The sequence below is a fragment of the Elaeis guineensis genome, chromosome 9, assembly GCF_000442705.2.
Source record: "Elaeis guineensis isolate ETL-2024a chromosome 9, EG11, whole genome shotgun sequence".
Lineage (NCBI taxonomy): Eukaryota > Viridiplantae > Streptophyta > Magnoliopsida > Arecales > Arecaceae > Elaeis > Elaeis guineensis.
The window spans coordinates 12,114,180-12,132,860 of record NC_026001.2 but is presented as its reverse complement, the minus strand read 5'-3'; the positions used below and the strand labels follow the sequence as shown (position 1 = coordinate 12,132,860).

The 18,681-nt window shown below is 33.4% G+C and overlaps 1 protein-coding gene and 1 pseudogene across 1 annotated transcript; both read left to right on the top strand.

The window, feature by feature from the left end:
• Nucleotides 1–854: 854 nt before the first annotated feature.
• LOC140851647 (22.0 kDa class IV heat shock protein-like) lies at nucleotides 855–1,924 on the top strand (annotated as a pseudogene).
• Nucleotides 1,925–5,180: 3,256 nt separating this feature from the next.
• On the top strand, nucleotides 5,181–7,973 carry LOC140851462 (18.1 kDa class I heat shock protein-like). The gene is made up of 3 exons (XM_073243000.1): nucleotides 5,181–5,294; nucleotides 6,868–7,096; nucleotides 7,690–7,973. Exons 1-3 carry the CDS (start codon nucleotides 5,181–5,183, stop codon nucleotides 7,971–7,973), a joined length of 627 nt encoding a protein of 208 aa, XP_073099101.1.
• Nucleotides 7,974–18,681: the final 10,708 nt, after the last annotated feature.

Here is an 18,681-nt window from a genome sequence, read left to right as displayed (position 1 = left end):
TTTTTAGCAACGAAAATAAAATTTTATCTTTAATGATGAAAAAATTTTATCGTAAAAAATTAAATTTTTTATAATAATTTTCTTTACAAATTATGTACCTGGGTGGTCATGATCTTTCAATTCTTATTTTTTATTATTGATTCATAATTAATTTTTTTAAAATAAAAGATAATAATCGGGTCAAATCATCCATTAAGTATTTTTTTTGTGCACATCGGTCAAGTACTATTTATTTATTTATTTTAATTTGAATCACTTGATGGAATGGGAGGATTCAGGATTACGATCCTCTAGAATATCAGCAACCAAAAAGTTCGATCGGTGACAAATAGCTTTTTATTCAGATGACACTTCTTTTCCCACACCGTTTTTTCGCCAATAACCATACTAACCCTTCTGAACGGCTCAGATTGAAGAAAACACGTCACCACCTCTGCCATAGTGGACCATTCTTTAACATGCACAACGGCTTCTCCTCTTCTGCCACGTTATCTCTAATAGAGTTTTTCATCAGGAACCACATTTACCCTCTTGAACGGCTTAGATTGAAGAAAACGCGTCACCACCGTTCCCATACTAGACCATTATAGAACATGGAGGACAACATATCCGCTTATGCCACGTCATTTTCAATTCGATTTTCTCATCAGTAACTATACGGACTCTCCTGAACGGCGTAGATCTAGGAAAACATGTCACCACCTTTCTCATGGCAATTGGAAGACCATTCCAGAACACGCACGGCAGCATCTCCTCTTCTGCCACGTCGTTGGTAAACGGCCTTCGCAAGCAAAGCCGCCCTTAATTGTAGGGTGGTGCCCCACTCTTAACCGCTAGCTCCCAGAAGACGACCGTCTTCCTCCCATCTCTACATCCCTTCTCTTCCTATAAAAACCCTACCAAACCAAGACTTCCGAAACCAAGAACAAAAGCGAAGCCAAGCGTTCCATCATCTCCACCCCTCTCTCACACACTCTTATTTTTTCTGAATAACTACTGTATTTCCCAATGAAGGCTTCTGTAGCTTTGGTGGTTCTTCTTTTGGGACTGGTGGCTCTTCCCACAAAGGGCCTGATGCCGTACGCCAGGAGTATTTGGGATATGATGTTGCCGAGTGATGATCCTTTCCGAATCTTCGAGCAGACTCCCCGCAACGTGCCCAAGGCCATGGAGACCCTCGCCCTCGCACGTGCTGACTGGAAGGAGACTTCCCAGGCTCACGTGATCTCTCTCGATGTTCCAGGTATGTTATCAAATAAATGGCTTTAATCTAAGGATCTGATCTTAGTCGATTACGTGTTCCCCATGCACAACTTCTTGTAAATTCTATTGATCAATTTAATTTAAATTATATAATTATTTATGAATCCACTGTTTTTTAAATTATATAATTATATGACTTAAATTATAATTATATAATTTAAATTAATACCATGCAGGGGTGAAGAGGGAAGATATCAAGATAGAAGTAGAGGAGAATCAGGTGCTGAGGATCACTGGAGAAAGGAAGACTGAAGAGGAGGTGGAGGGCGAGAAATGGCATCGAGCTGAGAGGAGCTTCGGCAATTCTGCAGGCAATTCAGCTTCCGGCGAGCGCTGACATGGACTCCATTAAAGCCCACCTGGTGGATGGAGTTCTAAGAGTGACTGTGTCCAAGCTGGCTGGGAGAAGAGACAGCCTAGGGTGGTGAACATAGTAGCATAGAGCAACAAGGGTGCAAACATCAAGACAACCAAGAATTAATCTTACACATGCTCTGTGGAAGAAGCTTTTTTAGCCAATTTCTTTTCAATTTTCTGTGTTTTATATATTTTCATTTCTTGTTTGGATTTGGGTCTGTTTGTTTGCTCGGAACATATTCCTGAAATGAAGTAAAATGGTGTTCTAAGCGTTAAATTCCTCAAGTCAGTGTACTTTCTTTTTTTTTTTCCCCTCCTGTTGATTAGATTAGGAATTCTTCAGTTTGAATTGGGTTAGTATTTAATCTGAATCAACTTGTGAGTGTTATGTGATTTGACTAACTCGAGCACAGTAGTTGAGCGAAAAAAAAATCGTACGTAGTGTGAATGGAGGGTTAGATCTGCAAAGACAAGTATGTCCTGTTTCAACTTTATAGAATTACTGTATGCCGATATTCATAAAATCTGGATTATTACAAGTAGCTTATTTGCCAAATGGGTTGTTAGTGATGGTTGAGCTCTGTGTCCCTTTTTGTTACAGTATGTTTGCTCTTTTCTATGCACGTGTTGAAATTGCAAATCCCGGCCAAAAGAATTGATATACCTTCTGCTAAGGCAACTAGCTAACTGTTTTATGATACAAAATTTTATATATATATATATAGCATGTATTTGTGTATTAAAATATTATAAAAATATTTCAATAATATTTTTTATATATTTTTATTTCTAAATAATATATTTTAATTAATATCTAAAAAATATTTTATCTACTACATTTATCAAGATTTTTAATCCTAGGTTTTGTATATTGATTGAATTCTAAAAATATCTAAGCATCTCCATTGTATAATTTCAATATACAAATATAATATCATTTTGATATATAAATATCCGGTATGTAGGTAAAGGATGTACATGAGATCAAAGTGGAAAATAAAGTCCAAACAAGACCAGAATCAAGATTATACTAAGGTTATTGTTGAAAATTTACTAAAGGCTAAAGAAAAAAAAGTACAAAACCTAAGCTGAGAATAACTAAATATTTTCATCAAAAAATAATAACCAGAGGTCTCACGCCTCATCCTCTTCTTCTTGGACCTTAGGTATTGTATCAAACATTAGATTTTCATAGAAGAAGACCAAAGGAGAATTTAAACTAGACATTTCTCCCATTACTAGCTCTTGATCACTCATCTACCTCCCATCTTCTACCGTCATCCATCATTATTTTTTTTTTCTATCTCTTTACCTTTAATTTTTTACAAACTGATCTATTTCATAATTAAAGCTAACCTATTTATACTTAAGTAAGGTTTTCATCTAAGGCAAATCTTAAGTTACCACAGTATTAGGTATATTTTGTCATGCCCCAAATCCAGGACATAACACGGCCATGCTACCGAGGGATGGAACCCACGATAACACGAAGCTAATCCATCACAATCATCTAAAATCCGTCAAATAAAAAGATTCAATTCTATTATTCATCAAATAATCGAACCAATATTGGTTCAGAGTATCTAAATCTAAAAGCAAGTACTAATCCGAATCTCAACATTCATAAATAACTACAAATCCATGATTATAAAATAAATTAAACTTCTGCTGCCAAATTTTCAAGCTTGCTATGCCGATCTTCAAGTTTGGATTCCTTTTGTCGATCCTAACCTTATTTCTCTGTTCAAACAAAAGAAAACAAAAAGAATATAAGCTACACTAGCCCAGTAAGTAGAACTTGCGCTTCCTTATCGAATCAAGCATAAGTTTTCATGATAATACAATATTTAGAAAATAACAGATAATACAAAATAAAGCATTTCATAGAGCATATAATAAAACAAGTTATAAACTCATCATGAATGCATAAATCATGTATATTTCACAATCATGAATCGTAAATCATTTTCATCATGTATTCATGTCATGTTTCAAAACATTGCTCACAGATATTCGTGCTAAGATTACTATTATATCCGTGACAGGACCATGTTTCTTAATCGACAGAGTTCTTAATTCATGTGCCAACTTTATACCCGCTGGCAGGGCCATGTTTCGTGTGGATACTAGCTCCGGATATCGACCTTCCCAAAGAGATTCATTCATAGCCATCTGAAAGCCTTTGAAATCATTATATTTTTTCTTAAAGCATACATATACATAGATGGAAAAATAATGAAATTTATGCTTCATAAGCATGCTATTTTCATAAGACATATTCATGAAATCAATGCTCATAATAAAACATGCTTTTTCATATCACATATGCCGATCCTTATTTTATGAAAAATTATGATTTCATCAATAGCAATTCTTTGCATAAAAACATGATCATTTAAAAAATAAATAAATAAGGAGCATAGGATCTACTTACCTCGTTCATCTTAGATCTTCAGACTTCGTTAGAAGAATCAGCTAATCCTATTTAAAATATCAAATCATTATCAAATTTTATTCCATAAATATAACAAGGTTAAATCATAAGGAAAGAGGACTGTTGTCCAGATGTGTCGGACCATCCAGATACCAGAGCAATTCAGGGTCTCTGATCTGAGGGTCAGATTTAAGTGACTTGATCAAGAAATCATGAAGCACAGATCGAATTAAGGTCAAAATCAATCAATAGGATTCTTTAATAATGGGTTTGAAAAATACTTGATATGGCCAAATGAAGTTGACATACAGCACGGATATCAAAGTAACTTCAGATCATCTTGTTATAGTCAATATGAGCTTCTAAAAAATGAAGGCATGACTCGATACAGAATTCATAGACCTTTTTTAGAGAGAGAAAGTCGGTCATGAGAGAGAAAATAGAGAGAGAAAGTGGAGAGAGAATCTTCGTATCCTTCAAAAGTGACAATCATGATTGAGATCATTAGAGGTTATATCAGGATGACTTAATATGGATTAACCATGATTGATGTTATCAATTTCGAAGAAAGATTGGATCAAAATCCGATCTACTTGCACGAATTTCGGAGCAGTCGCACATCATCATATTTTCATATGCAATCAGAGAGAGAATGACCCTAGAGAGACAAAATCCATAAAAAGAGATAAAAGGGTCTAGAGAGAGAAAATAGGAAGAAAATCTAGAGAGAAAAATATAGAGAGAAGGTAGAGAGAGGAGAGAGAAAGACTTAAGAGAGAGATGAGAGAAACTTTCTCTCACATGTATTTATTATTATTATTATTATTATTATATATATATTTTCCTTTCTTTTTATTTTTCTTTTTTTTTCTTTTCTTTTTAGAGAGAGAAAATAGAGAGAGAGAAGAGAGAGAAAGAGGGAGAAAGAGGGGAGAGAGGAAATTTTTTTCTTATTTTATTTTATTTTTTCTATTTTTTTATTTTTCTATTTTGCATTTTCTTTTCTTTTTCTTTTTCCTTTTCTTTTCTTTTTCTTTTTCCTTCTTCCCACGGCCTTCTTGGGCCGAAACAGGGGACCTAGAGGTCTCCGTACCCTTTGACCGGCTGTTCGTAGCCACCCTCGATCATGACGGTGGCCGACGGTGAGGGGAGAGCTTTTCGAATTTGGAGGGGCCAAGGCCGGCGGTCGGTGGTGACCGTCGGTGCTGGAAAATCAGGAAAAAAAAGAGGCCGAATAGAGGTTTTCTTTTATGACAAAATCCGACGACACCTGTCGCCGGCAATCGTGCCCACGGGCATGTGAAAGAAGGGAGAGAAGAGAGGAAGAGGAAGGAGGCCTTATCACAGCCTCCGTTAACCTCCACCGGCGTGAAATCGCGGCGAGCACGAGTCGAGAGACCGTGGCTTCAATCGAAAAAATCGGAGAGGAACTCCGGCGATCGTTGGTGACTGATGGGTCTACACTTAGAGGAGAGGAGGGAGGTTCTTATAGAGCTCGTCCTAGGATCTTTTAATGGCCTTAGGACTCCGATTCCTGATCGAAACTGAGGAAGAGGAAGACTCCGATCGGAAATCTTCTTCCCTATTTTTTTTTTTTTTAATGGGTTTAGTGGGCTTTTGGCCCATCGGATCGGGTTATCACATATTTGGTTATACTATCAATGGAAATCAGCACTCCCTTTATTATAGCTGATAAATTGATAAAATGGTCCTTATCAATATAATTTTTTTATGTTGAAATACTTATTAGCAAATCAATGTGATAATTAATCTTTAAATATAATTAATAATTTTTAATTTGTCATATTGGCTAAGATGTCAATATCTTGCCTCTAAAATGTCGATTGATATTATAAAATCTCAATTCCACCCAAACATCCTCAGTGACCATATTGATTTTGTGCCTTACTTATAAGCTAAAGGGGTTTAATAATTTCATACATATCTCATACCTCGAACCATCTTACTTCATTTATCGATAGTGTCGCCATAAGAATATGCTTGATATTTTTTAGAGTTAAGGATCTAGGTTGATGGTTCCCAGATGATTCGATCTGATCCACCATTATTCTTTGATCTTTCAATTCTTATATTTCATCATTGATTCATAATTAAATTTTTATTAAAATAAAATATAATAATCAGATCAAAATCGTCCATTAAGTGTTTTTTTTTGATGCATATCCATCAAGTCGAGCACTATTTGTCTATTCATTTTTTTTAATTTGAATCATTCGATGGAATGGATAGGATTACGTTCCTCTAGAATATCAGCAATCGAAAAGTTCGATGGCTGACTAAGAAGTTCTTATGCAGACGCCACTGTTTTTCCAACACCGTTTTTTCATCAGTAACCACACTTATCCTTCTGAATGGTTCAGATTGAAGAAAACACGTACCACCTCTCCCATGGTGGGCCATTCTATAACATGAACGCCAGCATCTCTTCTTCTGCCACGTTATTTCCTGAACGGCTTAGATTTAAGATAACACGTCACCACCTTTCCTATAGTTATTAGCAGACCAGTCCATAGCACGCACGACAGCATCTCCTCTTCTGCCACGGCGTTGGTAAACGGCCTTTGCAAAAAATGCCACCCTTAATTGTAGAGTGGTGCCCCGCTAGAAGCTCCCAGAATCATCTCCTCCCATCTCTACGTCCCTTCTCTTCCTATGAAAACCCCATCAACCCAAGACTCCCGAAACCAACAACAAAAGCGATAGTCAGCAGCGAAGCCAAGCATTCCATCAGCCCTACCCTTCTCTCACGTACTGTTATTTTTTCTGAATAACTACTGTATTTTCCAATGAAGGCTTCTGTGGTGTTGGTGGTTCTTCTTTTGGGACTGGTGACTCTACCCAGAAAGGGTCTTATGCCGTACGCCAGGAGTATATGGGGTATGATGTTGCCCAGTGATGATCCTTTCCGAATCTTCGAGCAGACTCCCTTCCACGTGCCCAAGGCCATGGAGACCCTCGCCCTCGCACGTGCTGGCTGGAAGGAGACTTCCCAGGCTCACGTGATCTCTCTCGATGTTCCAGGTATGTTATCAAATGAATGGCTTTGATCTAAGAATCTGATCTCAGTCGATTACGAGTTTCCCATGTACAACTTCTCGTAAATTCTATTGATCAATTTAATTTAAATTATATATTCCTTTTTGAATCCCTTTTTTTTTTTTTAGGGGGAGAAGATGAAGAAGGTATAATTGATTGTTAGAAAAGGTAGACAAGAAGCGTCTCCAGTGAAAATTTCTTATAATGACTGTATTAATTAATATTCAAAATTATTTTAGGAAAAAAAAAAGAAGTCAAAAAAAAAAAGAATCTAAATGTAAAGTGGCACTTTATTTAGGTTATCTTCTGAAATATATGAAGGGTAACTAAAACTTAGCCGAGTTTTTGAGTTAAGATTTTGAAATTTCTTAAGTGGAGCTTTGGCTGAGCTAGAGATCCAAGAGCAATAAATCAGAAATATGACCAATTTGATCAAGATCAGTATATATATATATATGACAATTTTTTTTTGTTTCGTTAACATGTTTTTTTTGGACATTTGTTATCCTTGGTGCATTTGATAAGTTCCTGTTTGTGCTTAATGCATGGCATCGGCATTTTAATTAATACCCATGCAGGAGTGAAGAGGGAAGGTATCAAGATAGAAGTAGAGAACCGGGTACTGAGGATCATCGGAGAGAGGAAGACTGAGGAGGCGGTGGAGGGCGAGAAATGGCACCGAGCTGAGAGGTGCTCCGGCAAGTTCTGGAGGCAATTCAGGCTTCCAGCGAGGGCTGACATGGACTCCATTAAAGCCCACCTGATGGATGGAGTTCTGAGAGTGACCGTGCCCAAGCTGGCTGAGGAGAAGAAGAGACAGCCCAGGGCGGTGAACATAGTAGAAGAGAACAACAAAGGGTGAAGACATCAAGACATCCAAGGCGGACATGTAATTAATCTTACATATACTTTGTGGATAAGAAGCTTTTTTAGCCGATTTCTTTTCAGTTTTATATATTTTCATTTCTTGTATGGATTTGGGTTTGTTTATTAGCTCTGAACTTGTTACCGGAATGAAATAAAATGATGTTCTAAGCATTAAATTCCTCTGATCAGTGTTCTTTCTTTCTTTTTCTTGATCTTTCTTTTTTTTCTTTTTTCTCTTGTTGATTAGATTAGCAATTCTCCAGTTTGAATTGGGTTGGTATTTAATCTACGTTCTATTTGTGAGTGTTATGTGGCTTGACTAACTCCAGCACATGAATTGAACCAAAAAAAAAAAATCGTACGAAGTGTGAATGGAGGGTTAGATCTGCAAAGACAAAGACATGTCCTGTCTCAACTTTCTAAAACCTGGATTATTACAAGCAGGGCTGGTCCTGATATTTTTTAGGCCTGAGGCCAAATAAAAAAAAATTATTAAAAATTAATATATTTTAAATATTAATTATTATTGAAAAATTAATCTACGTACATTTTGTAATGCAAAATTTTTTATAATTTCTTTGTAATCAATATTTGACAATAATTCTTCTTCAATAGATAGCATAGCTAAACCATTTAATCTTTCTTGTAACATTGTTGATCGTAAATATGATTTTAATAATTTTAATTTTGAAAAACTTCTTTCAGTAGAGGCAACAGTGACAGGTATGGTCAATAATATTCTATATGCAATTGATGTATTTGGATAACAATTTATTTTATTAATATAATTAAGTATATCTATAGCAGTATTATTTTCTTTTGGCATAATTGCTTTTAGAACTTTTAATTCTGAAAATAAATCAATCCCATCAAGATCATAATGATTACCATTTATTAAAATATTTTGAAGATTAAGACAAAAATTTTTCAAACTTTCTTCATCCAATGAAATTAATGTTTTGAAATCAAACAAAAATTCAAAATTATTTTTATATAATTGAAATTGTTCAAACCTATGTTTCAATGAAAAGATAGCTTGATCTACTAAATATAAAAAATAATTAACTCTAAATGATTCTTCTGGTGATTGTTCAATATCTACATTAATATTTTTATCAAATTATTTTTTTCTTTTTACTTGATATTTTATACGAAATATAGGATCAATTCCCATCTCATTTGCAATTTTCTTAACTGAACTCATGGCAGAAGTAAAGCCAGTCTCTCTATATCTTTCAAAAAATGAAACTAATCCTTTTAATTGATCAATGGCAACATCTATACGCATATCCTTGATTGTAAATTTTTGCTAACTAAATTAACAGTAGATAGTATATCATACCAAATAATCATTCCTAATAAAAATTTAAAATTTTCAAGCTCATGTGTTGCTAAAGATTCAGTTTCACTCTTTGTTTTTGAATCCTCACAAATTTCAGCTAATTGATATAAAGCTTCTCTTATTTGTGGAGTTTGAAATCTTATTGCTTTGACGCTCTCAATGCGACTTTCCCAACGTGTTTGTGACAATAGCTTTAATGTTAAATTAGGTACATTATCAAGTAAAATTTTTCATCTCTTTGTAGAACCACCAAATGCATTATATATACGTTGTATTACACCAAAAAAAGTTTTAGCTTTACTACAAGATGAAGCCATATCACAAAGTGTTAAGTTAAGACTATGACATGCACATAGTGTATAAAATGCTCTAGAATTTATTTCTAATAATCTTTTTTGTACTCCTTGATTTTTTCCTTTCATATTAGATCCATTGTCGTATCCTTGTCCTCTTATATCATCAATGTTTAAATCAAGAGTTTCTATAATAGATTGTAATTCATTAAAAAGGCCTAAACCTGATGTATTATCTACTTTTAAAAATTCTAAAAAGTATTCTTATATTGTTATTGGTCTTTTTGAAATATTCACACATCGTTTGATCAAAGATATTTGTTCTTGATGACTTGCATCTGAAGTACAATCAAGTATAATGAAATAATATTTTACTTCTTTAATTCTTTTAATTATTAAATTTTTTATATTAGATGCTAATGCAATTACTAACTCATCTTGAATTTTATGACTAAGATAATGATATTGAATTTCATTATTTTGAATACGTCTAAGATGTTCTTGCATAATTGGATCAGAAACAGTAATCATTTCAATTAATCGTAAAAAATTACCATTACTATTTTGATAAATTTTTTCATTCGTTCCACGAAAAGCTAGAGAACTTTGAGCAAAAAATTTAACAGCAGCTACTATTCTTAATAGTACTTTTTTCCAATGTTCTTTCTCTTTATTAATTTGCTCTTGAATATGTTTATCGATTGTTTGATTTTTTTTAAATCTATTCTGTAAATCAATCCAAGTGGTCATATTATGAATGTGATCATTACTAGTTTCATGAGCTTTAAGTCTTTCACTAAGGTGTTTCCAATCTCTAAAGCCATCACTTGCTAATTGACTTCTACTACTATTATCATTTGATTTAAATAGCTTACAACAAAAATAAAATAATTTGTCTAACTCTTTTGAATATACTAACCATTTTCGGTCATGTTGCTCTCCATTTGGTAAAGTTCGATCATAATGTGTTAAAGAAAAATGTCTATTATATTGATCAAGAGGGAACTTTATATTAATATCTCTTTTAGGATCATTTTTAATTAATAAATCTTTAGAATTTGTATCAAGACTATCCCATATCCTAGGATCATAAATGTCAAAAGTATTTGATTCACTTGATTTTTCATTCATTAAATTTTTATCACCACTAATGAGATCATCTGTGCTATTAGTATTATCATTATTAATAATATTATTATCATTATTTAATTCATAAGTAATATTTATATTTTTGTTGACAAATTCACTAGCAATATTATTTGAATTTTATCTATATCACTTTTTTTACTTATAATAAATTTATCAAGACCTCCTTTTAATGATTGAGTTAATTGTTCTTGTTTTCTTTTTTTCTTAAGTTTTTCATGACCCGAAGGATATTTTCTAGGTATCATTTTGATAAATAAAATAATAAATATTAGCTAAAATTAGTAATCAATAAATTTAAAGTTTAGAACAATAGAACCTAATTTAAAGCTTTTTGATAGAACAATAGAACTTGCTTGAAGGCTTTGTTGATGGAACAAAATTTGAGCAAAAGCTACTGTAATTGTAATAAAAATTTAAATCTAAAAATAAAATATGATAATTAATTAATTATTTTAAGAATAAGATATAGTAAAAATAATAAGAAAATGAAGTGAAACCACAAGCTATCTAAAAAAATAAGATGGATATAAAGACCATAATTATATTTATTTAAAAAAGCAAGTCCTAGATGTACAAAATTAAATATATTCCATCATATGCAAGAATACTAACCTATTGATTGAGACTTTCACACAGACGAACCAAATTTCATATACCTAAACCAATTGGATTATAATTAACAAATTCATGTAATTATATTGTGTGAACCATTTTTTTTTTTTATTGTGTGGACTGTGGACCATCTTTTTTTTTCCTTCTTCTTCTTCCATAGTAAAACAGAGGACTCATCCTCTATTTTTTTTAATAGAACAGTGTGGATCATCTTTTTTCTTTTTTTTTTTATTGTGTGAACTGTGGATCATTTTTTCTTTTCTCTTTTTTTTTTCCTTTTTCTTCCATGGTAAAATAGGGGATCCTTTCTTTTTTTTTTTTTAACAGAATAGAGGACTCATCCCTCGTTCCTGAGGTAAGGTCGTAAGGGAGATCTTCCTCTCCGGCCAACACCGCCCACAACTAAAGGAGCGGTCTCCGACAATCGGATGACGACAACCACAGGCTCCAGTGATTTTTTTTTTAAATTTTAAATTTGTTACATATGTATAGAGAATGGTCAGAGAAAAAGTTCATCTGGAAGACTCAATGAGCTGAGAACAAGAGAAGCTGAGAGTACAACATATTCAAGGATCTAAAAAGAGAAATAAAAAAATTTATATATAAAGCATCAAAAAATCCAATTCAGTCAACAGTGGTCGAATAGTTTTTTTTTCCTTCTTTTTCCATGGTAAAACAAGGACTCTTTCTCTCTGTTTTTTTTTTTTTAACGAAACAGAGAACTCATCCCTGTTCCTGAGGCAAGGCCACAACCCACAAGGGAGATCCTCCTCCCCGGCCAACACCATCCACAACTAAAGCCTTCGACGATCGGACGACGACAACCACAAGCTCCGGTGACCGGCGGCAGCCTAACGGTGCCGGAAAGATAAAAAAAATGAAAAAACAGGGGAACTTGTTGAACTAGGATTTCAAGAATTTTTCTGACAATAAATCGGTAAAAAATTAAGTTTAAAATTCATAGCAGATTGAAAGAGAAGGATTGAAGAGATTTACTTGACTTTTTGACAGATTTTGATCTGATTTTTGATGTCCAAAATAAGGAAGAATCACCGATGGACAGCAGAATAGGATGAAAAAATCGAAGACGGAGGAGGAGGCGGGGGAGAGGAGCTACAGGTTGTGAGAGGGAGAAGACGTTTGGTTTATCCAAAAAAGCCGTTGGGGTGTTGGGACTCGGGAGAGGAAGAGGCGTTTGGTTTACCCAGACGAAAAAAAAAAATAGGGGCCTGGGCGGTCGCCCGCTTTGACCCGCCCCAGGGCCGGTCGTGATTACAAGTTGCTTATTTACGAAATGGCCAATGGGTTGTTAGTGATAGTTGAGCTCTGTTTCCTTTTCGGTCGCAGTATGTTTGCTCTCTTCTCTGCGCGTGTTGAAATTACAAATCCCGAACCAAAGGAATCGATATACCTTCTGCTAATGGAGCAGGTTATGCAAAATTATATATATATATATATATATATATATATATATATATATATATATATATATATATATATATATGGTATGTATGTATGTATTAAAACATTATAAAAATATTAGTTAATATTTTTTTAAAAAATTTTATTTCTAAATAAAATATTTTAATTAATATCTGGAAGTTATTGTCTTACTTAGATGTACCACATTTATTAATATTTTGATATCTTGATTTTTGTATATTGATTGAATTTTAAAATATCTAAGCATCTCAGTTGAAATCTTGGGCAGCTTATCAGCTATCAATTAGAGTTTACAAATAATTTTCAAATAATATATTTTGAGCTTTTTCCAAATTCAGAATGAAAGTGGATTGGATAATATGAATATATAATTTTATTTAATTTTATATGATACTTATAATTTTATTTTTAAAAATAATCTTATTAATATATTATTAATTTAATTTATCATCTATTTCATAATATCTTTGGTTATATGATCATAAAATTTAATATTTATCTATATTTTTGGTATTCAATTTTTATTCATATTTATTTAAAATAAATATATAAATATACATTCAATTGATATTAGTATTGATATTTATGTTTATATTTATATTTATTAAATAAAATAAATATAGATATGAATATATTAATATTTGTTTTCAGCTTTAATATAACTTCAAATGAAATTTTTAAATTAAAGACTAATAAAGAAAGAAAAATTCATCGACCACATATTCCAAGAGAGGGAGATGCCGATTATATGGACTCATTTGGTTGACGGAAAGTGGAGGAGAGAAGGGACACTTTATGGACTCATTTGGTTGATAGAAAGTGGAGGAGAGAAGAGACACTTTCTGGAGAGCAGAAAAAAAGTCTCTTGTTTGATTGGAGTTTTAAGAGAAAAGAGAGTGAAAAAAGTATGGAGTTTTAAGAGAAAAAAAGAATGAAAAAAGTACCTTCCGAAGTGGAAACACATGGAAGAGATGGATGGATTTTGGTACTTCCCATAACATAAGAAGTGGTGATACTTTTTTTCCTACAATACCCTTTTAAGATACACAGCTAAAATTTAGTAAAATATCAATGGATGGTAGATTAATGAAATACTGAATAGTAATATAATATTATATTAATATTATCTTAATATTTATATAAATATAGTATTAATATTTATTATATTTTAATATTATTTTAATATTTATATTAATATAATATTTTATTGATATTAATATAATATTTATATTAATATAATATAATATTTATATCTATATTAATAAAGTTATTATATTAAAATATTTATATTATATTAATATAATATTAATATATTAGTATTATATTAACACAATAAATTATTATGGTCTAATATTATATTATAATATATTAATATTTTATTTATATTAATATAAATATAATATTTATATTTATATAAAATTTATGAGTAAAAATGTATGGTTTTATATCTACTAAAGATATAGTAAGTATTTTACATATTTTTTTTTAAAAAATAGATACTCATCCAAATATAAAATATTTTATAATAAATCATATTTTCATAGTTAATCGTACTAAAATTTTATTCTCAAAAAATAATTTTTTTAAAATTATTTATTATTTTTTTTTTTTTCACGAATCAAACGAGACTTACATAAAAAAAAAAAAATAATAAAATAAAAACAAAAACTTGGGACCTGGAAACCGGAAAAGGACAACAGCGGGTGAGCAGCTTTGTCGAAACAAATTTATGAGTCGGCAAAACGGTGCCATACCGAGCGGACCTTGTAAATTAGGGACCGGGAAATAATAAATAGACGATACTTATGCTTACCTAGCTCAGCTTAGAAACTGCAAACTGGTATGCAGACTCTGGTGGATTAAACCTGCAACTCATAAACTTGAAATAAATAAAGAGAGATTCAACAAGGGATCTTGACACAATTTTTCCATTTACTTTTTATCTATCGAGTTTCCCTCGAGGGACCGTTGGTCTCTCATCTCTCCCGTCGCTTCCTCTTCTTCTCGAAACCATGGCGCTCGAGGGACCGTTGGTCTCCCATCTCTGCCGTCGCTTCCTCTTCTCCTCGATAAGAATCCCTAACGCTAGATTTCTTTCTACCCAGATTCAGTGCCATCTCCTGCTATTCCTTCCCTCCCACTAATCCTAACGCTTATTATATATTATATATATAATATATAATATATATTATATATATATATATATTTATTTATTTATTTTACCCAGATCTGCATTCGTGCGGCGGGGGAGGAGGCACTGCTCTTGGATGCTGGAGATTCGCGTTCTTTCGATCTTCCATTCCTTCCATGCAGATCATATGAGGTATTTGAAGCTTTAGCTAATGTTTATGTCCACCATAGGGGAAAAGGTTGCTTCCTTTTCAGCTAGTCTATCTTCTCATTTTGTACATATTCTAAGGTTTATTTGTGTGATCATATGGTGTTTGATTCAATGCAAGTTTTGATCTTTTTGGAGTTACGGTACATCCAGTTGCTGAACTTAATACGGAGATCAAGTCCTCTTTAAGGATTTGAATTTAAATTCAGTGATCGGATATCTTTCAGAAATTTTGGTTGCATACTTTTGTTCATTACTTGGTCGTTGGTTTTGTGCCAAAGTTTCACAGTTGTTATTGTAATTGGATTTAGAATTTTCCATGGAAGGGATACATATAGATAGATTAGTACGACAGATAGCTCTTTCGTTAGAGCGTCATAAACAGCAACACGTCTTGAATGTTCGATCTATATTAGAATTTAGCAAAACCTGTATTAGAATTTAGGTGGTCTGATAATGGATTAAAAAAGTGGGGTGAATTGTTCGATATTGTTTATTAAGATCTACATATAACAATTCAACTAAAACCCAACTTGCAAAGCAGTGATGATTGTTCATCAATTGCTTTTTGGTACATGATTGTTCATCAATAGCTAAACAGGGACTTCATTCTGTCCTTAGTGGTGACTTGCATATAGAGTAATGACAGACCATGTGGAAATGCCAATTTTACATCTGATATTGGTAGTGTACTAGCATACATGTGATACATTGATGACATTCTGAGGCATCAAGAAATGTCCTTATATGAGTGGGATATCATTGGGTAGAGGATGTGATGGAACGATTGGGAAATTGGAACACAATGGAAGATTTAGTACTTAATTTGCACTAATTTATAATCCTACACCTACAAATGAATATTATAATATGTGGAAAGTGTTGTAGTCTTTGAAAAGTTGTTTAAGATGGCAACAGAAATTCAAAAGTTTCTTTCTGAAAGAAAGCAAGATTGATGTTCAAAGAACTTTCTGCTGACATTAGATCAAATTTCCTAGCAGAAAATCTGATCACAGAGCATAGGCTAATAATTTTTAATGCATCCAAGAAGAAAATGGAAAAGGACTCTTTCAGGTAGCTAGGACTGACTGATGGTTTTACAAGGGGAAAAAGTGGCTGGATTATCTTTCTGAGTATAATTGTTGAAGAAGGGTATGCATGCTGAAAAGTTGTGCTGGATTGTAGGGTGAAACCGAAGTAAAATAATAGAAATTCTTTGAATTCCAAAATCCAATGATGAGTGGTATGGTAAAAAAAGAAAATTTGGTGGTGGAACATTTAGTTCGTGAGGCAATTGATGCCAGAACATTCACATTTAGTTCGAGGCAATAAAGCTATTATACTAGTTAAATTTTGCAGCCGATGATTTATAGGCTTTATCAATTAAGATATGATCATTTGTCATTTTTGAATGTTTTAAAATCACCTCTCAACCTGAAATCACTAAATGTGGTACCTATTCCTAACCCAAGTCAACTTTGTGCAAGAGAGGGGCTTACCAGGGAAAATAGGAGGCTAGTTGGAAAGTACAACGTTCCATTTTCATAGGTTCTGTAGCTTAAGTTCAGGCAACTTGGGAGAAGATCATGCACATGGAATTTCCATCAACAACAATTAAGTGGCCTGACAGTCGCGAGACAGAACCATAAGGCCTGCTAGGTTACTATCCATCTCTTCAATGACGACCCTTTGTCACTTAACTACTCTTGGTTAAGTATGATCATTTCCAGCTAACTATTATTCTGTCCGTCATCTAGTAATGAATGTGACAGCATGGACACGAGAGTACAATCATTCATTTGCTATAGTCTATTATTTTCTTACAGTCTGTCATGCTTGGTATGAAGATGAATCCTCATGTTGATCGAGCTGTAAGATCTGCATCTTGAGTTGCCTTGATGTGAGCTGGCTGAAACATATGTACTATCGAGTGCATGAACCATTTTAAGCTGATAAACTCCAAACTTGCTAGCATTCAGAATCTAATTTGGTTAGCTGCATGCTTTTAAAAAGCTAGCAGTGATTTATGATGAAAAATAAACATAACTAGCCACAGTCCTGTGGTTGCATTTGCTCCTGCTCCTTATGACAAGTAGTATAAGCAACCTAAAACGTTTTCCTTGCTCCATGGAATCTTTTCCCCAATCTCAAGTGCCGAAGGGTCTATATTCTAAAATTTTCATCTTGAAACATCTTGCTCAGACATCCACAGGAAAATCAACCGTTTTGGATGTGGAGTCCTATAGTTTTTTTTGCTTGCCTCGAGCTTATCACAAAGTATTTGTAAAGACAATTTTTATATTAATAGAGCTAAATCTTCATAGTAGAATATTTATGATTCTGAAATCTTATGTAATCATCTATGATTCCAATCTTCATAGTAGGATATTTGTGATTCTGTGTAATCTTGTATTAATAGTAGAATCTTATGTAATCATCTATGATTTTGTGTAATCTTGTATAATCATTCGTAACTAGATTTGTATCATCTATCTCTCTTTTTAAACACAACAGACTCATCCTGATGAATAAGGTGAGGTTTATAGAATTTTTTCTCTCTCAAATATTTTCATGATATCAGAGCCAATCTGGATAATTTTCTCAATTTTTTTTCAAAATTTTTGAGTTTTCTTTTCACAGATCTTCAACAGTTCAATTTTTCTTTCAATTATGGTCATCTCTCAAACTCATCAAACATACAAACACTTCTCTCTACTATTCCCTACTTGCCTATCAAACTTAAGGGTCCAAACTACTATCTATGGAAGAACATGATGATTCTACTTTTTCGGGCTTACAAGCTTCTCGGATATGCCGACGGCACACTCAAGGTACCACTAGCGATGCTCATCGACAAGGATGGCACACCCAAACCAAATTCCAAATACGATACATGGTTAGTTCATGATCAATTTACTCTCACTGTGCTCTTGCTCTCTGTTGATTCCTCCATCAAATCCAACCTTATTGGACTCTTCTCTGCTCTCGCTGCCTGGACTACTCTTGCCAATCTCTTTGATTCTCACACCATGGCTCAAGAGGACTTTATTGATTTGCAATGGTGTAAACTGAGCAAGAATAATAAATCCATGATGGCTTATCTAAAAGAGGTCCGTGATGTTGCAAATTAATTTGCACAGATCGGTAAGCTCATGACATCGATGCAGATTAATTGATGAATTACTTTGGATCTGGGCTTGGAATGGGAACCGCTTGTGCTCGCCCTTGCTCTCACTCTTTCAACCTTGTCCACCGATGATTTGCAGATGCTACTTCTCCAACAAGAGGCGCGACGCAACTTTGCCACCCCATTCAAGCCATCGTCGCCCCTTACCAGTCTTTTGGGGCCAACTCCACAACCCACAGTGCACTGGGTAGACGGTCGTGATGGCATTTCCTACAGCAGCGATCGGAGCTCACGTGGCTAATGGGGCGGATGCGGTGGTCGTGGTTGTCACGACGAAGGTAGAACTTCTTCCCTTCTCGAGCTGATTCTTACACTAGTTCTAGGCGCAACAATGGCATG

Bases quoted from the DNA above. Each gene is read 5' to 3' on its own strand.
- LOC140851462 (XM_073243000.1), top strand. From the start codon at position 5,181: ATGACGGTGGCCGACGGTGAGGGGAGAGCTTTTCGAATTTGGAGGGGC. The intron at 5,295-6,867 runs GTTTTCTTTTAT...TTTCCAATGAAG, and splicing joins AAAAAAGAGGCCGAATAGAG to GCTTCTGTGGTGTTGGTGGT. The intron at 7,097-7,689 runs GTATGTTATCAA...ATACCCATGCAG, and splicing joins GATCTCTCTCGATGTTCCAG to GAGTGAAGAGGGAAGGTATC.